This window comes from Patagioenas fasciata, chromosome 12, assembly GCF_037038585.1.
Source record: "Patagioenas fasciata isolate bPatFas1 chromosome 12, bPatFas1.hap1, whole genome shotgun sequence".
NCBI lineage: Eukaryota > Metazoa > Chordata > Aves > Columbiformes > Columbidae > Patagioenas > Patagioenas fasciata.
The window spans coordinates 23978054-24005935 of record NC_092531.1 but is presented as its reverse complement, the minus strand read 5'-3'; the positions used below and the strand labels follow the sequence as shown (position 1 = coordinate 24005935).

The window sequence follows — 27882 nt, the reverse complement described above, 5'->3', positions numbered from 1 at the left end:
ATAAAGCCGTAAATTTCTACAATCATTTTTATTAGTTATGGAAGAATCCCCCACTAGTATTTACATAGTGCAAAAAAGCTGTTATTACTCCAAAAAGTACGGTAGACAGAACAATTATCCTTCATACAGCAAAAAAGAAATGGAACAAAACCCTTCATATTGTATTTCATAATGATTTTTCTACTGCTTTAACCTAAATATTACTATACATTTTAAGACATTAAACAGCTTTCCTTATTAGAATCCATTTAAACGTAAAATATAAGAACTACTTATGAACATTGAGAAGGTGGGCTGTGCCAACCGTGTTTCTGCTTTCAGTGTTACCATTCAGTGGCGTGGAAGTTTCGGGTTGGACACTCTCACGCTTCCTGATGTGCAGCAGGGTGGGCAGGAAACCCACGTCACTTGTTTCCATGGCTTCCTTCTGCTGGTTTTTGTTTTGTTAACAAATCATCGTCTCTCATTTTTAAATGGCTAACATTGAAATCAACTCAATAGTTTCATTAGTTGGCACAACTTCACAGGAAATACTTAATGACAGTTTCAGCAAACAGCAGCTTTCCAAACAATAATACTTTTTTTTACAGATGTATTTAAAGTAACATTATTAAAATTTAAGCTTGTGTTAAAGAACCGGATAGAATCACATTGTGTAAGCTCCCACCCACCCAAATGAGCATGAAGACACCTCTTATCTTTACCAGAAGAACACCAACAAGTGCATTACTGAACATTTTCTACAATGAGTTTTTAAAACACAGGTCAGTACCCTCCGTCACTGTTCAGCTCCAATCCTACAACTACCCGCACACAACTTACGCAGATAAACGGGCCACCAATTCAAACCAGTGCAACTAACGCTCTTAAGCCTGTGTTAGCAAGAGCAGGTCCTAAGCCTTACTCAGACATTTTCACTTGGTCCAACTAAGGACAGACGTTCATCAGAATTTATTTTCCTCTTATATATTTGTAATCCGTGTTTTATTGTTATTCTGACAGAGATACCTAAAGTATTTATATAAATAGGTTGTATACGTAGGCACCTCTACCAGTTTTCAAGATCCCTACTACCCCTACCACAGATACATTATTTCTGATTTTACCAGATAAATTAAGTGGTGAAATCATCTCTATAAAGTATGTCTTAAGAAAAGTAGATTTGTTTTCAGAATAATCATTTTCACAACAAAAATATCTATACACCTATAACTACAGAAACATCTTTTCTCGGGGACAGTAACAACCTGTATAACAAACTGCATACTTTTATACTGAAATAGAAATTCAGCTACTTTAAAAAAAAAATCATGGTACTGTAAAACATTTGTACGCTTTCCTTTTAAATTCTGGCGATAACAGAATCAAAATTACCACAGTGAGATACTCTCCCTCAAGTGCTCTAAGTGGCAAGGAACTTCCCTAATTTTAGAAGCAAACGGATCACTCCCAAAGGAACCGCAATCTCATTCTCACAGTTATTGCTCATTCCCAGCTTATCAGAAAGGAAGCACTAAACCCAGTTTCCTTGACTCAGTTTCAGTTTGCTCCTCTAAGGGTGATCTGCCACATTTTAAAAAGAGACTAGTTCCTTATTTGCTGGCAAATTGAGAGATATTAGAAGTGCTATATCACCTTCAAGAGCGCTATTAAATCTGTAGCAAAATTGCAGTGAAATAGTGGGCTGAATATTACAAGACTTCTTTGATATAAATGTCAGAAAATTTTAAAACGACAGTCCAAGTTCAGAAAAGACGTATAAAAAGATGCGCCTTTGATGTTAATACTTCAAGATCAAAAGTTATTTGAATCACTGGCACTGAAAAAGCAAAAGGAAAAATTATCAACGCCTTTGTTTTTCGATGTTCTGGTAAAGTTTTGCCCTCAGTGTATACACTGAGCTCAGCTGGCATCAAGACGTGCTTACACATCCAAGGGCAAGTTTTGCTTGTCAGCAGTTCAAACACCTATCATTTCCTAAAGCAAAAACTCTTTCAAAACATACAGACTGTAGAAATCTGCCGTAGGTACAGTAAAAGGTTTAACATTCAGGAGGCATCATTCCTTAGTCTCGGTTTTCCTATAAAATGCCTGTTCTAACATCTAGGAAGATTACATTAAGGAACTAAGAACGTGACAGAACAGCCAGTTGTCCTAGCAGCTCTCTACACCGCTTATCTACACCGCATTTGCTACGCCTATACCTATCAAAGCATTATTTACATAATACACACAGTTTCTATTATTCTCATTAGCATCCAAAACACCCAGGGGTAGATGATTTCTAAACCTGGAGTCTTATTTTCCCAGTGCAACTTAAAATGCCAGCATCACTAGTACTATAAGCGTTGGTCCCATATTAGTAAGTGTGGCCTGAATCCTTAACTATCCATTTTTTGTGGTTTGCAGCCTACCCAGTGGGTTTTTATGCATTTTGATACAAGCGATGAAGAAAAATGAAGTGGAATTAAAAAAAAAATATATAGGTTTGCTATAATAGTGTTATTCACGTGAGTTACTTTGGCTGCTCTTGCAGTGAAGCTCCTGCTGCTGGCAGTTTCAGTACAACCCTTGCCAACATAAGGCAAAGATGGAAAAGAGACTCTTTACATGCAAGGTTTCGACACACTCCATCTTCAATCTGAAATGAATTCATCAGTTAATGGATTTCACTTCAATATCCAGAATAAAACACAGCACAATTCGCTAGCAATGTGTATGTTTCAGGGAGGGCATCTTTCTGTTTCTTTCACCTCTGAACCACTGAAATACCTCCCTGTACTCCAGGGCACTTTCCCCTTTCCTGGAATCACCACTTCCTTTTCTACTCCAGAGCTCAACTGCTAAAGCTGCTACAACTGTAAGAACAGACACAAAGAGGTCACATCTTGAGTAAGAACTGCCAAGATACATCTTGAACTCAACACGAGGGTGGCCAGGATCAAAGCATGCGGATGAATGCGTAGATATATCGAACCATATCATTCACACTTGCTGTTAAAGGACTATTCTTGCTTTTTGCAATGTTATGCAGATATAATATGCAAAACAGCATTCCTGAGGTAAGTGATGGGAAGAAGAGGAATTCATCACTTCCCTAGAAGCCCTGGCTAGGGATTATGGTTAGTGATTCACTCAGTGTGGTTTGGCAGACGGTAGCTGTGGAGAACATGGGCAATTTTTGTTTTCTTTCCTTTTTTTTTTTAAATGCAAGATTTCCACCTTGTAACCCCACCCCCCAACATTAATTACATCCCTCTGGTTTAAAGTTTTTCTGGCATCAAAGTTGTTATAGCTTATTGTAACCATCCCAACTATCAGCAGCTGTTTAATGATGCATTCACAGAGACCAACTCAAACGCTGTGCCTATGTTAGCACAAGAATCCAGCACAGATATCTCTACTGTTCACTTTTCACTAAGACTGCAAATGGGGTTTTCTAGCTTTTCTTTGAAGAGAACCAAAATTTTACTTATTTTCTAGACAGAACTAGAAAAATCACGGCCAAACACACTGGCATGCCTGGCATATAACACCAGTGTAAGCTGTTGGTAATTTGTCAGTCTTCATGTAGGTTATCTGTTTGAAAATGAGCTAAACAGTCACATCTTTAAATAATTTTGCTTAAAACTCATCAATTATAAGATGTTTCCTTTTACAAAAGATCAAGTTAATACTTATTGACAATTTTTCCACACAGTTTCTATTCTTGGAAATAGATACTGATTAAAAGCTAAGCTAGTATTTAAATCAAACAAGTAACAGCTACAAAAATATTGTTGTGAATTAAATACACATATTAAATGTTTAACAGTGCAAAACGTTGAGATGAAGCATACGAAATAATGGCTGCAACCTTTACAACAGTTAGTTTTAATATAGTTTCTAAAAAGTTCCTGAGTTCCTGTTTATTTTTACGGCATATAGATGGAATCTGTGTGTTCCTTATTCAAAGAACTGCAGATGGTGGGTTTATGTTGAGTGTTACTCGCGTGCTTGTCATTTGTCCATTCCTCACCATCGGTGACTGGATCGGCCGGCTCAGAAGTCTCTATTTCCTCCTCTTCACTTTGTTCTGCGTTGTCTTCGGCACCACTAAGGGTCTTCCCAAGCTGAAGAGTCTCCATAGTTCTCTGGGTCTCTGAAACCCAAGATTCAATTCTGCTGTTAAGCTGAACCTCTACAGAAATGGGCTCATGGGCGTAATCCTCATCATCATCTTCCTCCTCCTCTTCCTCCTCTTCTAGCATTCCTGGTACAAGAGTACTGGTGGTACTGGTCATGGAGGAATTCAAAAGATCTCGGCAGCTGCCATCCAGGGATCCTGTTTCTGTACTCTGCTGTGAGGCCCATTCCAGATTGTCATCTGGTTTCACCTCATCTTTGTCACCTGGTGTGGATTTTCCATGATTCGTTGCTGAGGTAGTGCCAGTTGTAGCCAGAGGTGGTTGTTTATTACAAGTGGCTTTTTCCATTTGACCGTTACCAGCTTTTTCTGCTGCTGTAGTCTTACATGAGGATTCTCTCTCATTTTCAGAGGTTTCCAACCCATCAGATGTTTCCACCATATTTCTCCAGTTTGTTTCTACAAGTTCCAAAAGAAGTTTAAGTAGGAAACATTAATTCTTTCGATATACAAATATTTCTCATGAACATCCCAGAATTGTTTAGATAGCAACAGGAGCTAATAATTTTAATACTATTCTATGCTTGCTAGAAAAAATTCAGTTAGAAAAAGGGGGAAGAAGGGAAAGGGATAGACAACAAAAAATTGAAAGTTTGTGCACTTAGTTTCCTGTATAAATTGTGGAAGCACCAAATGCAACAGTGAGCATAGTCAAAGAGGTTACTCTCAAGTACAAATCAAAAGCAGAAAATTGCCACAGTATCAAGTCATCGGTTTAAGGATTTTCCTGAAAAATATTTAACAAGTTAAATACGTTTGAGACACCACAAAAGAACTAACTAAAAACAAGGGAGTATCCTTTTTATTTCAATCTAAGACTGAAAAGGACAAGTCTTTCGGTTCTAACAAGCACTCTCTCTTTTATCCCCTTCATCATCCGGAGCTTAAGCAACCAGATAAATGATTTGCCTTTGGTCACACTATTTCAAAGTTTAAGGTACACATTCTATCTACAGAGACCTCAATAATTTAATTCCTTTCCTCTGTCACTGTTTCTTCCTCAATCATACAATCAATTCTTTGTTTGGTACCAGTTCTGTACCGGTTCAATAAAACTGCAGAAGCCACCTCCACTGATGCGAGTTAGGTAACTGTAACACTTCTGAGGGTTAGAAACTACAATTACTATTTTCTATACAGTTTGGAGGAAAAAATATTACCCACAAAACTAAGTGAAGACTAACCCATTTTCTCTTATACCTGAAAATCGTAGGATACCATAAACTGTATTTTTTTAGCTACATTTTGCAATAAGCCACATTGAGAACATTCTAGCTTCTAGTTACAAAAGTTGTAACACACTTACCATATTCTTTCTCATTCACTTCAGATATCGGTTCAGAAATAACGCTACAGAATGAGATAGCACTTGCTGCGGAGGGGTTACGAGAATGACCCATATGATGCGGTGCCTTCTTGACATTCTTCAAGGCTTCTTCTGCCTGTTCCTGTTCCATTGCAGCAACCATATCTCTGTAGGCTTTTCTGGCCTCTTCAGTCAGCGATACCAGCTTATTAAACAGGTCCTAAGTATGAAGGCAGTTTTTATAATCAGTAGTTCTTACTAGTAAGTTCACTTTTAGTCAAAGTTATACTACCTAGTAAGCCTTAAGCTTATTAACACCAAATACCTTTACTTCAACCAAAATTAGTTGTTCTCTGTTTACGCAACTTTGAGGAGATGTACTTAAAACACTGTTTTCCTTACAATCTTAAGCCTTCCAGAGAATTTCAGATGGCATTTAAGTCTACTTGAAAGCTAGAGGTGTTGTGACCTAAGTGAGACTCAGAGTCTCTCAGTTCTGTATTGAATTTCAAAGAAATAGAACAGGTCAGGGCCATCATCAAATGCATATTAGTTAGGTGTGCTCTCCATGCCACATCAATTCTTAACTACAAGGATTAACTACAATCAATTCTTAACTATTAATACAAGGTGGTTTAATCCAGGCATTATGTGAATGGAATTACTCACCTCAGCACCTGAGTAGCTGAAGATACCCACTACGCTAACAGGAACCAGCTTGTTCACACAACGGCCAAGAGCCTTCCGTCCAAGAGCAAAGACAAAAGGAATTTCTTGCTCCCGTGCCATGGCTATTACATTATACAGAGCCTCATCTAGTCCACCTTGAAGAAAGCAATTTTAAATAGATATCTAGTCAGTTAAAGTCATAGTGTAGCAAGACAACACTCTCATTTAAACTGTAATTAGTCAGTAAAATTTCAATACACACAATCACCAGCTATTCTGTTGAACAGGATGACAAGCTACACATTTCAAGTACAGTGAGAACAGATCAAGGCAATATTCTGTATTCTCTATTAGCACTGCACACACATGAAACCAGAGCTTTCCACAGCTCTTTGCTTGAGCAGAGCTTTGCTCTTCTCATATCTCAGGAAGCTTCTGTTACATTTTTCGTTGGTGCAAAATGTGTTGGTTGGCTAAGTAGCCAATTCATACTCGCCCTAAGAAATCCTCCTTAAGAGCACCCAGAGTTCAGGACTATAAGCATATCAAAGACTGAATGGAATAAAACTACATATTATAACATCTATGTTTCTTTAAGCTATTCACATGCATGGACAAGTTTCTTCCAGAGTGGAGTAGAAGAGAATGAATGTGGAGCAAGAATTGCACAGCTGCTTCTGTAAGTGCTATATCACGCACGGTAACTAAAAAACCACTTTTACCCTCGCTAATCAGCACAAGAAAAGTAAACAGTTAAGTGCACCACTTGTTTTGCCATTTATACCTTTTGACTGGATTTTTTCGCAGTTGGGAGATATGATTACACACTTGATCTTGTTTAGCTTCATATGCTTAGTAACCTCACGCAACCCCATGACCAGTCTTCTCCTTGCTTTAGCTCTCATGGGATCCTTTTGATAAATCCGTTCTTGAAAGCTGACAAGCTCTTGCAATAAGAGAGTGACACACTCATCTATCTCTTTACTTAGAACTTGGTTACAGTATCTGTCAATTCAAAAAACATCAAGTATTAGCACAGCACATACTCAATTCTATTTCACCAAGCCTTTTACCAAATAAAAATAATTTTACTTCCTCAGAACAGTTATTAAACCGCTGGGAATTAAAAAGATTTAGAAATCCTGTATAAAGTTAAAAACACACACTGAAAACATTTACATTACCAGTAAGATCCCTTGTATAAACGTCTGCTGATGAAAGGGTAGCCTTATATTCATTACACTCCTCCTGAGTCCACTAATCCTATCCACACTTAAAAGATAAGGGTGACTTAAGTGCCAGCCTTGAATTTATACTGATAATGCAAAACTCTTACTCTCTGAATCTCTTGCTGTGAATTTTGGTTATTGCGGAAGAAGCCATTGGACTGCCTATTCCAGAGCTAGCAGGTGAACCTTGTGACACCGGGGTCATGCAGTACGGAGAATTCTGACTTGCTGGCGAAAGTGAAGTATCACTAGGCATACTTAGTCCAGTTTCTGAAAGGCAATTTCGAAACATTATAAAATGAAAAGACGTTTTCACATAAACAGCATCATACTTACGGATCTCTCCCTCACTTGTTCCAAATTACATTCTGGAAACACTAAACACACTGTTCTTCTGGGGAGGTAAAAACAAAACTAGCACATATCCAACACTCAGTATGGGTTGTGTAAATAAGCAATATTTCAACATTCATTAAAAATATCCAAAGCTGCTTCTAATAAATCTTTACAAAATTATATATATATATATAAGATATTTGCTCAACTTATTCCTAGGATATTTAAGTTTTTCACACTTATTTTCAATCAGGTCATTCAGAAACAACCAGTCATGTTTGATCTGCTTATTAAAAATGCTATCAACTCCGACATGTGTTGGGAACATCTGCCCAAGAGTAATGAATTAAAGGCTGTATGGAGATGAGGTACTTAGAACCCATACTGCACTGAGCCTCCCACTACTGAGGGACAGACAAGACATTTTAGAAAAAGGCGGCTCTAATTTCTAGTGTTTTGTAGCGTTTAAAAAGGTTAAAAGATAACACCAGTAAACTGTGGTGCATAAAAAAAGACAAAATAATAATCTAAGCAGATTAGTACAATTAGTGGGGAGGGAGGGACACTAGAGATACAAAGAGACCAACCTTCTTGAGAGGTCATCTCCTGTGACTGATCAGCAGTAAAGGTTATAGGAACCTCTTTCTGTTCATCAGATCCCAAAAGGCTGTGGTCAGCTGATAACCGGCCTTTCTTCTCTTCCCTCTCTTTCAAAATAATCTAGGAACAAAAACAACAGCTATCAACATCTGAGAATGAGAGAGATACCTGTAAGGAAAAATGTCTGTTTGACTGAACAAAACACAAAGTTAACCAAGTTGTTCTGAACCTTCCTACTCAAGCCAGGACAGAAAATACAAAAATAATTTGTCTCCTCTTTGATCACAAAGAGTATTGAATTCCAACATTTTACAGCTAGCCTACTCAATACTCTCAAGAAAATATCAGTTTTTATTTCTCAAGTACGAGTGTGGATCAAGATCGTCCACATGTTTACCTTTTTAAGTGCTGTAGGGCGTTTCAGTTTTGCAATCTCTCTTTCTTTTCCTCTTTTCACTTTTGGGGCAGTTGAATCCAACGGATTAAGGCAACCCATAGATGGCTGTCCCTTTGCAAAGGACTTTCTGTTGGCAGATTCTTTGGTATGAAAGGGAGCAGCACTGCCAACTAAACACAAGAAAGATATTAGTTTCACCAAAAGACATGTCAGCTTTATTTCAACACTGCGTTCAGAATTTCCACTGATGAATTCCCAAAGTACATTTTCCTTCCCCAGAAAAAAAAGCAGTTCATAATGACAGGAAAATGACATCATCTGAATCGTACTGTTGCTTCCAGATGGTTTTAAGCTTTCTTCAACTTCTCCTCATGTTTTAGGAAGCTACGGATCCCAGAAAAGCAATTACTTGAATACCAGTATGGGATCTCTCTCAAGTGACTATATGTAGCTTTATTAGTAAGATGATAAGAGTAAAATAAGTTGCAAATATTTATCCAAACGTTTGTTTTCAGTTGTCAAAGACGAAACAGATGACAGAGTGCTGCATATAGTCAAGTGTATCTTCTGCAAGAAAGAGCATAAAACAAACGCGGTCTCCAATGGAAATGCCAAATGTTCTTTGAGCTTTGTTTGATATAACCTTGCCAACTTGAATTAATGTTTGAACATAGCTGAAACTCCAAGCAGGTAAATGAAGCCACACACAAGATGGAAAACGGTAACTATGTGCATAACGATGGACTCTAGGCTACATACTGCTGCTCAGGAATGAGATTCGCAGGTTAGAATGGATAGCCACAAAAATGTCAACTCTCTATTCAACAGCAAGCATCAAAAAAAGCTAATGTTAAGTGTCAATAAAGAAATAGAGAACAAAAAAAAGTGTAATCAAGCCATCGCATACATTCATTATGGAACTAGAACTTAACATTTCATGTGTGTCTGTTCTTCCTTATTTTCAAAAAGATACAGTAGAACTACAAGAAGATACAGAGAAAGCAATAGGGACTATTGGAAAATAAATGCTTCCACAATGGAATAACTAAACAGATTAGGACTCTTCAGACTAGAAAAGAGATGACAGACCTCATGGAGGAGGAGAGTAGGGAATGATTGCTCAGTCTTTTTGTAATACATAGGCTATGAAAGCTAACAAAATCATGAGTGGGGTACGAAAATCCATGAACCCTCCTCCCCAGCCCCTAAAAAAAAACAGAGTAGAAGGAAAAGCTTCTCCACAGAGCATGTAACAAGGTTAAAATTCACTACCATAGAGGCTTATGGACAGTAGAAACATGTGACAGAAGTGATAGTTTAAGAAACAAACTTGGTTTGAGAAAGCCTTGGGTCAGGAAGCTCTGAACTACAATCAGCAGAGGGGAGGAAGAATATCCCTCTGTATCACAGCCACAGGAATACGCTCTAAGCTGCTTTCAAAGAGAATTCTGTAATATCTGTAGCAGATGTTCAGTTTGACCCAATACAGTTCTTTTCACATATTCATTTCAGCACTGAGTTAAACTCAAGACATGAATCCAAAATTGTGCATAGCAGGTGTTTTAAGAGAAGTTTATCCTCAGTTCTACGTGGACTTCCACCATTGCAAACTGCAGCTCAGCGGAAGATGCACTGGTGAATTTTTTTGAGAAACACATTAAGAAAGTCTCCCCAGGTTTTTATTATGTTTATATTCAAAACTAAAACTTGACATAAAAAAAAGCATGTGTTCAGATCAATTATATTTCTGTTGTCATAAAATGCATTTAGCAATTGTCAAGCAGCTTAGAAATACCTGTGTATGAGAGAGGCCTGGTGTTGGTGATCTGACGAGCTTTCATTGCTTGCTGCTGCTTTTCAAGAGCTGCTAACATGTCACCCAAATCTAACTGAACAGGTGTCTTGCTCTTCTTTCCAGCTGCTTTTGATAAAGCCTCCTATAACATAAACATCACATGCTGATAAATGCAAAGAAACAGTGCCTACAAAACACTCTTCACAAAGAGATTCTTGCTATTATAAAGAGGAGCAAGAACTAACTGATATTCCTCTTTACCAATTACAGGGCAGGGGGACAGCATTACGCACTTGGAGTTTTTTCTGTTCCATGCTTATCTCCGAATACTCTTGAGCTGTTGCAAGTGCTGCTGCCAAGGCTTTCTTCTTCTGACTTTTTGCACGCTTTGGTACAGAGGTTGTAATGGGAATTGGAGTTTGGACTATATTGATTGGAGAATTCTCTGGTAAGTCATCCAACTAGGATTTTAAACAAAAAGAAAAAAAAAACCCACCATTAAAGACCTTTCTCTCAAGACCACAGAAAGTGTGGCACTCCAGAAACCAAGTCAACCATTGCTTTGGTCAGCAGTATGACATCCCAATTATTAAGTACAGCTAGATGACACAGTAAGTTCGTAAAACTAGAGATGTATGTGTATTTCACTTTTGGATGGGAAAATCATGTTATTTCTCTGCAATTATGCCTTCAGACTGAAGGTTTTTCAGCCTGATTACTAAATAAAGGAATATTTCCTCCCCGCTGCCCCCATAAAGTTTTCATACAGTGCTTCACTTTCCTGGAAAGTGTCCAATTAGATTAAGTAGTCTATATATACAGTTCTGCAACAAAACACTTAAGTAGACCAGGTATTAAAAGAACACCTTTCCAACAACTGTTTCTACAGCCTTAAGGCAGATAATGTTTAGTTTATTTTCATTTCAGTTGGGAGTTGGACTTGACGATTCTTCTAGGTCCCTTCCAACTTAGATACTCAGAATCATAGAATAACCCATCATGTGCATCTTACAATTTCACTCATCAGCAGTGACCAAAAAAATCCAGCAGCCTTCTTTTTAAGATGGGTTCTCACTACCACTTATTTTAATCAGCATTCCTTTAGCATCCAATACTGACAGCATCAACACCCTAAGAACAGCACAGTTACTGCATTATAACTATTGTAGCAGAGATTCATTACAAAAATATACTAATTAAGTAGTCTCAAACCCACTTAAAAATACTTCACAAAATAAAATCATTGCTTACTACTTTGGGTGAGATCTTTTGTTGGATGTTACTACTTTTGCTGCTGCCATTGTCACTGTTTAGCTCTGGAAATTCATCTTCGTCCTAAACAATACACAAAATGGGAAAAGTCACATGAAAAGCATCAACTTCAATGGCTAAAGCTAGAAGCATGAACTGAATCCTGAAGTCCCACATAAGCTAGAAGGGCTTCAACGTGACACAAATGGAAAACGATGAAAAATTAACAAAGCATTTCTGTATCTGAATAATGCATTTCAAAAAATAATAATTCATTCACGTTTTATACTAAAGAAATCCAGTTACAATTAAGGGGTATAAACCAGAGAAAATGGTAATTTTAATTCACAAGCGAACAGAAAAAGTTGCTTTAAAGTTGCTTATCTAATTTGTCAGATAGTTCTGAATTCTTACACTTCCCACAACACCCAAATACAAGTCTCTGTATGTACACAATGAAAGCATCATATAATAATTAGTGCACTATATCGTACACCTCTTAGAGTCGGATATTTTGCAACTTCTCCCTGTTGAGAACACCACTTATTCTACACACTATATTCTGCTACTATAATGCAGAAACAGTTCTCATCCAATACTACCTCAAAATACAGAGGTTCAGGACTCTGCTCTGTTCTACTCGACTGGCTTGTATTTAGAGGTTTTTCATGGCGTTTCTGCAAATTCTGCCTTCTTTCTGAAGAAGTGCTGTGGTCTCTGCATCTGAAACCGGACTGAAAACAATGAACGTGATTATTTTGCAATTTCATGATATGTGCATGTAAGGCATTCTCGTGTTTGCTAAGTAGCAACAAAGAAAGTACAGTTTTTACATAATTAGATTTAAGCAGCTGTGCTTTGGTGGGTTTTACCTGCACAAACATATTCTACAGATAGTATCTGATTATTCACCCCAAGCTAAATACATTATCTCTATACATTCATCTATAAATTTGTAATTTAAAAAAATAGGTTCATTTTGGCAAACATAAAGAACACAAGAGTTCAAGGTGACTGTGGAACTCAGACATGAATCCCAAGGAACTGTCTGTAACCATGATCAACCCAAAGAACTTTCTCCCACTACATAAGTATTCTGCATGCAGTTACTGCCTTTTCAGTATGTGTTTTATGACAACGCACAGCACAGAATTCTCCAAGGACCAGAGACCTCAGCATAGCAGTATAAACATTCTTCTGTTTATTACCTGAAAAGTTGGTGGAAACTCACGTGCAAGACTGGCTGGCTGAAAGTAAAGCATGACTTGAATCTGAAATTCTGCATCTCTTATACTAAGGTCTTTCTCAAGAAAGTTTCCTATAGACCTGTATAAATTCAGTTTCAAAGGACAATAGTTTCTACAACAATTCTGCCTTGAGGTACAGTGAATTTGGCTGAGGAAACCTCATTTAAAACTCGTTGTGCCAGCTTTGTTTTTAAATATCAAAAAAACCTGCCAGATTTAGAGTCTAAACTATGACTGGATGAAAGGATATCTGGTTCTTCCTACTCTCCCAATGCCATAAACCATAAACAGTTGCTTCTAAAAGCCTCTGATTTTACTACAGATTATAAAAAGATTCAGAAGTGCTACAGTGCCAGATACGAGCATCAACAAGCTTCTTTATATAATAAACCCACAGATACCAAAAGGAAAGAGTCAGAACACGTTAACAATTCCAACCAAAAACCTTACCAGGGCAAGCTAGCTCACATATACCTGCACATACAGGCACATTTATGATAAAGGTCTCACTTCAAGCTCAGCTATTCTTAGCTGCAATAACTGAATTCAAGCAAAACCTATGTTTAAGCAAAGCTAGATTTTTCAGCCTCATTATTAATAATAAAAATGCTAAATAATATGGTATTCCAACATAAATGTGAAAAAGAAAGTGCCAAAGACAACAGGAGTGAGAACAGGGGATTCTAGTTCACCATCACATCAGAACCTTTCGGAAAAAAAACAAAACACAAACTTCTAAAGTGTGAAAGGGTCAAAAACGGAACGAACTTTTCCATACCCACATTGTCTTTAGTTCACAAATTATTTTACATATGTAATGGTCTTCCTAAGTAGATACATATAAAGAACAGGCTATCAGCAGAAGATTGCCAAGTACATAAAATTAGATATATCTATCATACAGTGCTAGCTCAAGAAACACACAACTGGACTTTTATGTTGATTTTCTATAATTTTCATTCACTGCTTTCATTAGCCATCTTTTTGTATGTTAACTTCATAATCCACTTCAAATTCCTTATTTTCATCTATTACAAGAAACAGAATATTCACATGTATAACCATTAACAACATACCTGTGAACTATTTCTTTGCTCAACTTGTCTTCCACCTCTAGAAAACGTCTGAGTTTTTTCAATCCAAGGTTTTTTTTGCGTTGCCTGGGAAGTTGCACTGGTCCAGTTGACACCAGCTGAAAGAGAAGTGCCAGTTATGAAAAAATGAACTACTATGACAGAACGCATCATAATACCCGTGACACCAGAGCCAGGAACACAATTTTGACACAAAGTTCTCTGAGCAAGTTTAATTCTCCTCTGACAACATTTACTTCTGTTGCTATTTCTGGAAGTTAGCAGAACGACCTCTATGGAAGAGCTGGATGACAAACATTCAAACTGCCAACAACTGACCATCAGGAAACAGCAAGACAAAGAAAATCTCAGCTTCACATCCATAACAATTTCAGTCCAGTCATACATAATAGCCACTAGTGTTACCCACTACTACCAGACTAATAAAAACTTTTGTTCATGTTACAGTACTACTTTAAAGCTTTTAAAAAGGTTCCAGTACTTCTCAAAAAGAGAATGAGAAGTCTTTTGCTCTATTACTATCAACTGCAGTTCAACAGGGTAAGGAAGCTTGAAAATCAAACACAACAGAAGCACAGCTTTGCCTGAATGTTTCCATTGCAGTCTCTGGCTTTTTTGATTCTTTAAAGACAGCCAGCTGTTGATAAGTCATTAGTGATAGCTACATATACACTTGTTCATTCAATAAGTAATGGGAATCTTGGTGGAAGTGGTAGAAATCACAGTAAAGACACATCTTTGGAAGTACCTGATCTATTAGAGTGTCATGCTGGAATCAGATTGAGACACAATTTCTAGCAAAACGTAAAACAAAAACACAAAAGCGACCCAGCCAAATTTTAAACAGCTCACCAGCTAAGACAATGCTTACTTGTATTTACCGACGGTTCTACAACCTGGAAAAGAAAAAACATTTTGTTTAGTGCTTTTTATTAGCCTGTAGGATACAAATATAGTGAAGTTATTCAGTTATGTTTACATACATTCACTGCACAAGAATCTGTATTTCTCGAAGCCATAGCTGCAGCCTGGTTATTGCCATGCTTAGGACTACAATAGCCACTGTCACTGTCGATGTCGGCTTCGCTTGCGCCCTGTTCACTAGAGGACTCCGCAGCAGGGTGAGAAGCTCTTCTGCGCCTGCCTTTTGATTTCCAAAGCATTGTAGAGGCGCTCTCAGAAAGTGACTTATTAGCTATATCTGAAGGAAAGTCTGCAAGACACAAAAATATAATTACATGTGCTGGAATTGTTAAGAGACATGAAAAACCTACACATCATAAAGACAAATGGAGAAAGCCAAAGTCTTTGCACATAACAATTTCTTTTTATTAAAATTTAAACCAGCTTTGAATTAAAAAAGAAAAAACCAGCAGCTTAGGTCCAACTATTAACAATCAGTTCCTTTAGTAAGAGTTTGTTTTTGACAGTGGCAAAGTCCACCTCCTTTTAGGAAAGATGGCAACTGACATGCGGTTCTAGTCATGTTGTCCACCCAGAACACCAGACAGAAATTACCTGTTTGCTGTGAGGCATCAACCAACAAAACAATCTTTGATCTGTTCTCAGGACCTGATGAACTAGTCTCCTTCTGAGTGGCAACGTTTTTCACCGGAGGACGTTTATTTTTTATGGGCATCTGTAACTGCTGTTGCTGTTTTAAAAGATAAGCCACACATACACATAAGTCATATGATCTGACTTCATAGCTGTAATCAAAGCAATTAGAAGTCCTAATGATCTCTACAGAAACTGTATGTTTAAAGACAAGACATTAAAGGGAAATATTTGATTTATTAACCTCTTTGAAGCATTTTCTGCATGAATTTGTTATGATGTGGAAGGATTAAAAAAAATGACAACATATGAGTAGACTTCCTTTGTTCCCTAATGAAGCAATTCTAAGCTCAGACCAAACCAGCCAAGAGGCAGCAGAAGGGAATCTCTCCCACATTATACTTGCAGGCTTTATAAACTCAACAAGTATTTTACCACGGAATGTCTCTGTAGACAGAGTTTTGCTACTCTCCAATTAACACCTTTGCTGCCCACCTTTCCTTCCATTGATACTACTGACATCCCTGTTCTTGCTCAAATGAGATGCATGCTTCCCACGCAAAGATACTTTCTTTATAGAGTTCTACTTATCCTATTAAAAGAGACTTACTTTTTGTATGACTGGTCCCCTGTTACTGCTTCTGCTCCGCTGACTGGATAACGGAAAGACCTGGCCCGCCGGGTTGGGACGCTCGGTGCATTCCGTAGTTACTGTATTTACAGTATTTGCTGTTTGAAAGGGTGCAGAATAGGGGGTAGGGAAAGGATGATAGAAACCCATGACCTGAGCACATGGTGCTGGCATCAGCTGATAATACGTGTATTCTGCAGAAACAGGTGGCTGCGCAGATATTATAGGATAAGCAAGGTAAGGTCCTGCAGGATTTGGGTTGGGTTGCTGCCATCTGATGTCATTGTTGTATAATGGAAACTGTCTGTTAAAATTAAAAGGAAAGACAACTCCTCAGTAAGTCATTCCCTCTCAAGGAAACTCAGATCTTTACCACCCCCTTAAAAAAACTCAAACAACCGCAACTCATTGGTTTCATGAGCTCCTAGCTTTTAATAACTGAACTTAAATTTATTAGGATTTCTTAGAGATGCCAATTAGACAATCCACAAGCTCAGATTACATTCAAGCGCAAAATAAATATCTTTGTTGATATTGGCATTTGTATAAACTTAGTAAATTTCAAATATTAACCTTGGAAATAACACAGAGGTACTTCCTTTGACAAGTACTTTGGACCCATTACAATTTCATTGTTTCAGAAAACACATATTACGTAAGTAGATACCTATGCTCACACAAGGTAAGCCAGCAGATGCTAGAAGATTAAATATGGTGAACAAAATTAATAGAGAGCCAATACTCACTGACTCCTCTCAAGTGTACCAGAAGTTTAAGCTCATGTAAAAACAGGTTATCTTCCATGAAGACCACAACCACATATTACCTATTGGATTGGTTTTCCTGTACAAATGGATAGCAAGTGATCAGGTAGCTGGGGATAGGAGTTGGTTCCATGCCATTAATTCCTCCACTGTCATTAGGAAGCGCCATTGGGATCATTAGTGTTTCTGGACCCTTCTTCTGAGGAATAAACGGTTCTACTTCAGCTGACAGCTTGACATTCTTAAGAAAGAGAAAAGAAACAATATCCTTATTAAATACAGACATAAATTGTTCGGGAACACTTAGATCCATAAAGTTGTATGGCAATTATCACAAGTAGCAAGCAAACGGATGACAAAACTACAGGATTTCTGCAATAAATTGAAAGAGACAGAAAACAGTTGGCAAGTGCTTGTTACATCCTTCCAATCAACACAAGCTGTAATACAGATCACCAGCATTTAGCATTTGTGTTAACCTTTACATTTCCAAAGTGCAAAACAAACACTAATTAATTTAGAAGGGACTGAAGTTCAGATCTCGCGGAGGATAGACTAGCCTGAGCCCAGAAAGAACTTGAGTTAGCACTATAGGTGGAGCACAGTTGCGTAGGCTTGCACAAGTGAAACCAACATATGGCATACGTAGTAACGCCTGGTCTGCTCTACAGATTGACCATGTTCCTATGCAATTAAAAAAATAGATGGTGTACCACAGAAGAACCCCACACACATTCCACCTCCACAATTTTAACATTTTTTAAGTGTTAAGAATATGATTATTTTTTGCCGTGAAAAGGAAATTAAAGACTGCTTAGAAAGTTTTAAACTCTGCTTTCAAAGCAAAAGATCTTCCCTGATTCTGAATGTATCTTTAACAGTTTGAGGGTGTTTTTACCCACACTTTTGCTCTTGTATGGATTAGCTGGATCTTGTACTTAGACAATGAAAAACACTATTTGTACCAAAAAAACACTTGTACAAAGATTTCAGCTTAATTATACTCATCTCACATTGGCAGCTCATAGAATACCAACTTCTATGAAGATTCTCTCTAAAGTAGGCAAGGACTCCAGAAACTTTTCCTTCCATTTGTCTAAGAAACTATTCCAGAGTCAATGCACAACCTTTATGAGTGCAGGCCCTTGTTTTACACAAAGAAGAGCCTGAAGGTTTGATGTGCTGAGGACAGTCTCCTGTCCTTGTCACTACCTGTACAACATCCACATGAATGAGATCAATTAAGCAACGGGGGCTCTGAAAATACCACAGCAAGTACTCCCATGCCTAGCACATGCTTCTCAGTCCACCTCCTTGCCCTGCGTCAAATCCGCAATACATCCGCAGACATTTCAGCTTTGTCCAGTATCTGAATCTACAGCTTTGTTTTAAAAGCCCCTAAAATTGATTTTTTAAATAAAACATGGGGTCAGATCCTGTATTTGTTTAGCAGAATGAGGACAGAAGGGTTGCGAGGGGGAAGTCCAAAAATGTTTTGAAAATACAGTTGTCCCAGGCAGGGAGAAAAGCTACTTTTATTTGATGAATAGGTACTTTAATGTATTAGACTGAACTAGAAATATTCCTAGCTCAAACACTGGTTTGAGCAACAGTGAGGTCAAGACCCACTCATAGAGTCCTGGATCTTTGTTTAGTTAGTCTGACACACTTACATACAAGAAAGTTTAATTACTGAGCAAAAGGTAGAATCATCATCAAGTAAATTACTAAGACCATGAGTTACACTGTAATTCACCAGCAAGTTTCAAACCAACTGGCATTTAAGTCATTTGCTGTCATGTACTCTTCCAAGGAGGATAGAAAAAACAGTTGAGCCTGTAAAAGCTCCATAACTTTCATGTAAGTATTATATTCACTATTAAATTAGCATAACTACCAGTGACTGATGCAATTTATTTTTATAATACAGAATTATTTCCAATACATATTACTTATAATTGTAGCATTAGAATTCCCGGTCAATTTAAAAAATTAAGCAAAAAATTTTGCTCAATGCATTCTTTTCAACTCCAAATACGACACCCAAACTAAGCAATGGAGAAGGCAGTTGTTCTGTAACAACGATTCAGGTGATTTGTGTAAGTGGAATCAAACTTCTCCTACATAAAGTGTTACTATATACAAAGTGTCTGCCTCTTTTTATTTTTATCCTTCCATTATCACATTTCCTAATTTATACTTCTTCCATGAGTTTTTATGCTGTCTTAGTTGTAGCATTAGCTAAATTTCCACCATCAGCCATTTCCTGTAAACATCAGTTCACCAAATAAATTCTTTTAAACGTCACTCACTCTTTGCAAATACCATGCACCTCTCTAAAAAATGAGCTTTATAAACACAGGAGGAAGCTTTCTAAGTGAAATGTTGTTTACCATCAGCGATGGCTGTCTGCAGGATGTCTGCAAGTATTAACTGCAGATCAAAGTTACATCCTTAACAACTTTGATGGGAGGACATTCTGCAAACCACAGTAGTCAAGGTCAAAGCTTGTTTATAATTAATCTGAGAACACAAAAAAATGATACAGAATGAGGGGGTGCAAATCATGAAGGACAGAGTCCATAATTACTTTTAACCATTTTTTCAAGAAACTTCTGTCTTTGAACTTGCCAAAATGTGCTGAAATGTCCCTTCCAACAAAATGAGTCTCTGCTTTGATATGCTTGTTTAGTAAGAACACCAGTCACTTACAGATAAAACTGCAGCATAAGAGACCTGAAGTTCCAGCCACAATCAAAAAAAGGAAAACAAAACATCTAAAAAATAAATAGAAAACTAAAAGTGGAACTAGAGTGGCAGAGGCAAAGAAGTACATCTTAGCAAGTGACAAGATGCACTATCCCTGTCAACGGGAGTGGTTATAATGAGTGTTTTGAAAACGCTTATGGCTACAAGAACCAATACAGAAGTATAACTACTTGCTGTACAACCAGGTCCATGCTACACTGGAATAATCGCTTTAATATTAATTAAATGCATTTTTTTCATCATTATGTACTAGGCAAACATTCCTTCCTTCTATGTTAACTCTTTTTCAACTCCTGAAGTTACACTTGAAGGAAAAGCCGTGGTGCAGTAGCAGCACCGATCTTAAGCAACGCAAACCAAATCCTGCTCCACCCAGAGCTTCCCTGTGCCCGGGCACATCCCTCAGCCTACCCCAGCAAAACTCCACAGCATCCTCCTCAACACCCAGCACAACCAGGATAAACACCAGTCATTGAAAAAAGTCAGGTGTTAACGTACACTGATCACTTAATCAATGAAAGAAATACCACCACTCAAATCCTTCCCTGTAAACTAAGAGGGGTTTTTTTCATGCTATTTGCCAGGCAAAAGTATTTGCTTGGGAACAAATGGTGGCTGGCCTACAAAACTAGATGGCATAAACATTAAAGAAATATACCAAGACTGTCTTATCTATAGAAAATCCAACAGTAAAACTAGCATGAGTGCTTTACAAATAGGGTATTCTTAGGGAAGCACTGAAAACTTTCCAACACCTATTCCTCCAAATTTGCTGGTCATTATCTCCCAGTGACGTATCAAGCGAACTTTAGACAAGATACTGATTATAAACCACTCTAGTACTGACTCAGAAAATAGTCAAAACATTTCATTTGTGACCCGGGTTGGGAGAAGATTGCCTATTTTAAAGGTCTTTCCTGTCTGGCTAGCTGCTCTTTCCCTATATTATTTTCAGAGACGTGGAAATACTAAAATAATTCCTTAACGGTGAGTCACTTACAGAATGGTCTCATTACAATTATTTTTGTGATATTGTATTGTATCATCATTCGTTACTAGTGTTATGAAAGAACAGTCTTTCACATCAAGTGTTAAAAAAATGAAGATAAAATGAATCAAATCAGGAGCTGAATGACCTCCATCAGCAGGGCTGCCATAGGAAGCACTTCTTGTCAGTTTGCAAAGATAATCCCTACCTTACCTCTCCATCCAAGTATTTTGGAAAAAAAAAAAACTATTAACTTAAATATTCCCAATAAAAATAGGATTATAGATCTTTTAGGTTTACATTATAACACACTGTAGTGATGTAATTTGACAAGTTTAGGAAAATTTCATTTGAATTATTCTGCTTGATTGTGCTAGGTTCAAACAACACAGAGATGCCCAAACTAGAAAGACAACGTTAATGCTTCCTTTCCTGTTGCCCAGTCTCTTATACAGGCAATGATTAACTACTGCTATGACAGAGCGATTTGCTGATATATTTAATTACCGTTTTCTGTACAGCTCATAACATATTTAGCTTACCTATAGTGGCAAACTAGAGGTGCAATATATCCCGTAATCATAAACACATATGGGTACATTTGAAAGATTATTTCTTTTTCTACCTATAGAACTTCAATAGTGTCTGTTATTCAAAGGAATCAAAACTGTATTTCAGAAATCTTTTACACACATTATACCTTAAACACTCTTCCCTTTTGCAATTCAGTCTGTACCTACAGGTTGGGCCGGTTTGTGGAGGGGTGGGGGGGTTTTTGTTTGTTTGTTTTTGTTTTGTTAGGGTTTTTTTAATGCTTCCAAGAAACCTTGTTTTCAGCAAAAAAGGTGTTTCAAAATCATTCTGCAAGCATAGTACAAGGAATCCTCAGCACAACAGATACATCTCATTAGACACCAAGTCCCCATTTCCACCTCAGAGTAGAGAACAGAGGACAACTCAAGTGAGTTGCCAACTAAACAAAATTAACTTCAACGTATTGCTTCCTAACAGTATTTACCAGTCCCTCTAAAATACCTTCAAGTTCCTTTTCACATAGGATGCGTCTTCAGATGAGGACAGTAAACTTTAATGAAGTTAAAGCTAAAAGTGAAACAAATGTACCAAGTTGGGTCAGACTGCTAACCAAACCAAAATATAAACAGAATTAACTCTCCAGTGTGACTACCCGGACATTTCAGTACTTTTCAGACGGCTTGTGGTTTCATTTGACATGTGACGGAAACAAAATAGCAAGCCTAAGTAATTTGCTCAAAGTTATCTAAGCAGATTTTTTAGGACTATGGGTTGCTCAGCTAGGAGGAAGGGTTGGTGAAGATAGTCAGCCAAGTAACTCCTCTTTTTAATAAACGGCATTTTAGGTGTCCTGGCTCCTGTCTGAACAACAGAAATAATATTCCCTTAATAGTGTAAGAAGAGATAGTGAAACAAAAAGCAAAAGAAAATAATAACCAATTTAGTAGGAAGCGAAGGGGCTGCTAATTTCTCATTACACTGGACAAGCAAAAAAAATATCTCCAACTGAGACTTCGTTTTTCTTTTAACAGGCTGTCTCTGTGCTGCTTTGGCCAGACACAGAAATAATAATACCTAATATAAGTTTGTTCGTGCTGTTTTAAATACCACGTTGACATGGTTAACAATCAGTGGAAAATACAACTGAAGTGAACTCCAGAATAAGAGATGAGATCCTTTTTTAAAAAAGTATTTGCTTCTGAAACAAAATGCAAGTGCATAAAACAAAGTGCATGCAAATATATATTAACACAATTCCTCCAAGATTTCATCTGCACAGTACAAATGGAGTGACAAAGGCAAATGAACAGAATTGACAGAACTGATCATGCCACTGGTTTTGTAACCACAAGCAAACAAAAAGAATTGGACAAGAAAGATTTGTCAAACGCTAAAAGATTAGGGTAAGGTTCCTACACTTTTCCTAATCCTTACAACAGAGCACAGTGTTGAGATTTATTTTAGCCTGCATCCACTAAAGAAGTAGCACTTTGCCACTGATATCAGTCAGTACAGGGTCAGACCCTAAACAGTTAATATAAAGTAATATACGTTTTTGATCAGGCAATCTAAAGACAAATATTGCAAGACCAAAGAACTTTATTTTGGAGCGCAACTTTCTCATATTTATTCAACCTTCCACATCACAAAGCTAAACAAAGCTTTATTGAAATTGACCTTTGATAAATTTATATTTAGAACTGAGTTTGGTTAAGTCACATGGAAACATCAGATTTTCAATCAGTTGCCTATTAATGGAAGCACACCGCGTCAGAAGAAACCAAGATTTATACAGAAGTCTCTTTTATAGATATTCCTAGTTTCAATTTACAAAATGTTTTGTAGTAGCTCATTACATATTTCAGTCCAACAATTACAAGCCTTTCAAGGCAGCATATATACTGAAGCGACCCTTTGTTTCCTATATAAAAGCTACTGTAGTCAGCAACAGCTGCAAAGACAGAAGATGACACAAGCAGGAACAGACTGGTAAACTTGTCCTATAGTTATAACACTGTATGTTTAATCTTAGAAAAAGTTTTTGTTCATTGTAGCTTAATGTCATTCAGCACTTTCCATTAAATAGGATCTCTGTGAGCCTGCTCTCGGAGAAGAGAACACTTGGATACAAATCTTACCACTTACAGGGTAAGAAAATAGACGCAGATGCCACATTTCAGAGGGCTATAATAAAATCAGATGGTTTACTGTCTCGAAGTCTGGAAACAAGAAGTCTCATCAGAAATGTAAGATAAAAACACAGCTCAAAACTCTGGTTTTTTTAAGAAAAAACAATCCTGTTTCTGAATTCTGGATTTCATCATTTAAAAGTAATTTTAGTAGTAAGACAGGTCACATTTCATCTATTTTAAGAGAAACTTTACAATTATGGACGTCTTTGTTTCTATAATTAGTTGCTTCTAAGTGGCAGATACTTCAGGAATGGCAAATATGCAGTCCAACTGGAAACACAGCAGCAAGCGTTTTAGAAAGCACAAAATTTAATCTTCCCTATTTAGATTAAACATATTCAGTTCAATGTAACACTTAAAGCAAATACACTATTAAGTTAGTCTTTCTTTTTTCCCCCTCAGCTTATAAGGGAACCATGCATAATCATCTTCCCTTTCACAGAAGTACCAAGCTCAGAATACAGCAAAGTATTAAAAACTCTATGTATATGTAGAAAATGAGCAAGTGGCACAACATGACAAGTTGGCATGCTTAAACTCAAAACCAGAATATTCTAGAAAAGAGGAAAAATAAAATTTTATATTTATAAATGCTTGTTCAAAGATAATAAGCTACCAACAGGATCCTCTTCACTTACCGAATTTATAGCATTGAACAGCACATACAAACTTCTAACTCACACTAGCAATGTGAAGTAGCAATATTTGAATGCTTTGTAGCCTATGCACTGAAAGTATTAATGCAAACCATTCACGTAAATCAGCTTCCTCATCTCCACAAACTAGTCAATAATAAATAAATTTGTGATCCATATGTTATGATGTTTATATATATATATATATATAAACATTCAAATTCACCTTCTATTACAAGATGATAGTAAACTCATTTTTTTCTTTCAAGGTTCAAGAGAAAGTAATGTGCAAAACAGCAGAAGAAAACGAACCTTTTCCAGTTTACCTCAGTCAAAAATCCTGCCATGGGTAAGAAACACTGAAGTGACTTGGATAAAGAGCACAAACCATTGCTCCAGACCTACTTCTATGGCAAGCATGTTATCAAGGCAACTGTTGAACAGTCAGGAGCAGCAGAGGCAAGCACAACAGGCTGTCTTTAAGCAATATCAATACAAAACACAGGTCACTGATTTCACAACTCCACCTGATTTCCTATCTGCGCTAATGGAACCAAATGTCTTAATCACAGAGCAAGACAAACGTATAACAGTGAGAAAAATCAAAGCACAGCAGTACCTTTGAGAGGGGAAGTTGTTTCTCCAACTTTCTACTGCAATCAGCTTCAACAGAAAGAGTGCCAGAGGTCACGTGCTGAGTTTTATCTCTTGTAAGAAAATAATGTACACAACTGCTGAAACCCAAACACTTCACACTTTATGATGGGAACAGTTTCGGTTCTGGTGTAGCCAGAAGTAAACTTCCACACCTACTACAAAAATCACAACACATCCTATCATAAAATAATCCAGTTTAAACAGCTTTATTATGTTTTCTGCTATGTCAGCTGCCAAAATATCACTGAGCACATTATAACAAGCAAGGTCGTACCACAATTTAGGTAACAGAAACCTGAAGAACAATCTGTAAGTAACACCTTTTCATTATTTAGGTGTCTAAACATTCGTGGTGCATGATACCTCATACTGATTTACTGAGCCAATATCACAAAACTCTTAAAATACACTCCCGATAAAAAGCATTTGTGATCCTCCCTTACTCTTGAAATACTATAGAATAGTACAATAGTCCTACTCCCTCATATTCTAATTCCACAGTAGTTAATCCTGTCTGCATGTACAGTTACCATACTGTGGCTGAGAGTGTTCTGGAGGAAAGAAGAGGGTAAGTACTGTTAACACACATCTGAACACTTTAGTAGTCATTTATCAGATGTCAGGAAATACAGGTGCAGGAAGGAGCCCGAATCAAAGAAAAGATGGAACAGCATCCAAAACTGATGCAACCTCACCAAACACTTACACTAGTAAAGGAGATCACATTCAATTCTAAGAGTACAAAAGGTTCAAACTCGAAGCATTTAGAGATCTCCTAATCAAGATGCTACTGTATAATAGGAAGACAAAACCAACAAGATAATTGAATCACTTTAGAAACTCATCAGGTATTAATTATTTGTTGGCCCAGAAGCCTTATTAGTGGATAAGGAACCAACAGAACTAGATGTACTGCAAACAGACTAAATAAGAAGATGGTTCCTTCTTCAAAAAGCTTAACTGCACCTCCAAGTTAAAATACTGCACTTAGTTAAGATAATGACATAGAGTCAACACTTCACACTGTAAATAACACAATGATTCTCAGTTTTCACTAACTATTTCCAATAAATAATAAGAGAGTGGTTTGATAGGTGCATGTGTGTGAACCTCTGGTAATGAAGAGCTCAAGCAACACAGAATAAATATTTCAGAAGTGAAGTGCAGTACTAATTACAGATGAACCAAACAGGGGGAGGTGGAAACAATGCACCATAACTCAAGATATTAAAGTTAAAAGTACAACAGATTAGACTAATCTAAATTTTACAGAATAAGTTTTTCTACATGAAGGAAAATAAGAAAGCATGAAAAAAAGGGAATTTGAAATTACTATCACATCAAAAAGACTAATGAGAAAGACAGAGTGGGAGCCACACTGTAATAAGATACACTGTTCACTAACTTCCTTGGACATACAGACAAAATGAAAAAGCAATGTATCTTACAGAGTGCATTATTATTCAGTATCTACTTGGCTACAGTAGCTTGTGTTATTTTTATTGATTAGACCCAGTATTAGAAACCCCGGAGATGCCAAAGCTGAGAACAAAACAAAAAAAGGCAGTAATTTGTGAATTTTCAACGCATTCTGCTGAAACAGAAGCTTAAAAGTAAGATCAGGTTGTTGTGGATGGTAACACTCACTTTAGATAGATCTTCTTTTAGAACTACCTCTTGATAATGAAACGTTTTATTACTTATATGAAACACAACATATGAACTCTTAACCCCCAGCTTAAGCTTCTTCATACCTACAGTCTGAAGGGTCTTAAGCATAACACAAACTGACGACCTTAACAAAGCCAAGTTAAATATTGAAGAAAAAAATCAGCGAGCTATACCAAACTCTTGCCAGCCCAGCTAATCAGCTGAGGCCACCAGCTGTGTCCTAACACTGAAAACTTCAACCTGTGCCTCATATTTACAGTATTTCAACAACAGTGACATATCTCTCACGTTGTAAAGTTCTCAACAAGCCTGTAAAAGGCTCTTCTTGAGACCAGGCAGGTTTAAATCAAGTGTCACTAACTGCAATTATTCCCTAAGCTTGAAACAAAGCCTGAAGGAACAGGAGGGAGGCGGGCAAACCGGAGCTTTACATCCCTTCACGAATACCAAGGGAGATGCTCAGAGCTTCCCAGCCCGGCCCGGCAGATCGAGCCCGAGCGCTGCCGGCTAGGGCCGGGTCGGGCCCGACGCCTCTCGCAGGCCGGCGCGGGGAGAGGGGACGGCGGCCGCGTTACCAACCCGCAAACGCGCCCCGAGCTCCCGCTGCCAGCCCTGAAACCGCCCCATTTGAAGCCTCCCGGGGCCGTTCTCTGGTGGGGAAGTACAACAGCCCCCCCAGCACTGCTCCCCGCCCCACCGACGGGCCCGGCAGGCCGCGGGCCGCACCCTACCCCTCCGCTCGGCCGCTGCCTGACAGGACGGGCCTGACAGACGCGGGTCTACCGGGCCGAGTCGCCCCCTCGCCGACCCCCTTCTCTCTCCGCCCGGCCGCTCGTCCCCCTCCCTCACCGCGGCGCCGAGGCGTCGCAGCTCCCTCCCGCCACAGCTGTTTACGGTCTCCTCAGCACCGAGCCCGCCCCTCGCACCTTGTCGGCTTTGTCCATGGCTCCAGCTGGGCTGGGCGGCGGCGCTAATAAGAACGGCGGAGAGGGCGAGCCGCCTCCTCCATGGCGCTGGCTGTCCCCGCCGGGCTCCCGCACACACCCAGAGCGGCGCTGGCCCCGCTCGCAGCTCTCACGGAAACCGAGCCCGGCTACGCCACGGCCGGGGGCGGGGAGGGGGGACGGCGGGGGGGGGAGGGCACCGGGGAGGGAGGGCGCCGGGGAGGGATCATCTGGGACGGAAGCCGGGCGGGCCCAAGCCGCGCGGAACGCCTTCGCCGGCGCGGCGGCGGGCGCACTCAGTCCCCCCTCACCTCGGTGGCGGTTGTCGCCCGTGTCCCCTGCCCCGTGGCTCGCTGAGCCGTGTTCCGGCCACCCGTAAACAAGCGAGGCTGTGAGTTTAACATTAAAGAAATCTCAAATAACCGGGGAG

The 27882-nt window shown here is 38.4% G+C and overlaps 1 protein-coding gene across 2 annotated transcripts; it reads right to left on the bottom strand.

Annotated features, from left to right (window-relative positions):
* Positions 1–9: 9 nt before the first annotated feature.
* On the bottom strand, positions 10–27851 carry SECISBP2L (SECIS binding protein 2 like). 2 transcript variants are annotated; one of them, XM_071814091.1, is made up of 19 exons: positions 27435–27643; positions 24800–24989; positions 17125–17303; positions 16278–16602; positions 15629–15764; positions 15094–15323; positions 14982–15006; positions 14093–14208; positions 12372–12503; positions 11770–11853; positions 10812–10979; positions 10519–10660; positions 8724–8893; positions 8314–8446; positions 7498–7660; positions 6946–7166; positions 6162–6316; positions 5493–5712; positions 10–4585 (listed from the first exon to the last, which is right to left on the bottom strand). In XM_071814091.1, exons 3-19 carry the CDS (start codon positions 17238–17240, stop codon positions 3915–3917), a joined length of 3207 nt encoding a protein of 1068 aa, XP_071670192.1. In that variant the 5' UTR covers positions 17241–17303; positions 24800–24989; positions 27435–27643; the 3' UTR covers positions 10–3914. The 2 variants fall into 2 exon arrangements, with proteins under 2 accessions (XP_071670192.1, XP_065703231.2); XM_065847159.2 differs by lacking the exon at positions 24800–24989 and having other exon boundaries at positions 27435–27851.
* Between the last annotated feature and the right edge of the window lie 31 nt (positions 27852–27882).

What these genes read in the sequence shown, in the direction of transcription:
- SECISBP2L (XM_065847159.2), bottom strand. An exon ending in CAGATTCTTGTGCAGTGAAT is followed by an intron (nt 15,007 to 15,093) that starts GTATGTAAACAT and finishes TTTCTTTTCCAG; the next exon opens with GTTGTAGAACCGTCGGTAAA. An exon ending in AAAAGATCTCACCCAAAGTA is followed by an intron (nt 10,980 to 11,769) that starts GTAAGCAATGAT and finishes TTAAAATCCTAG; the next exon opens with TTGGATGACTTACCAGAGAA.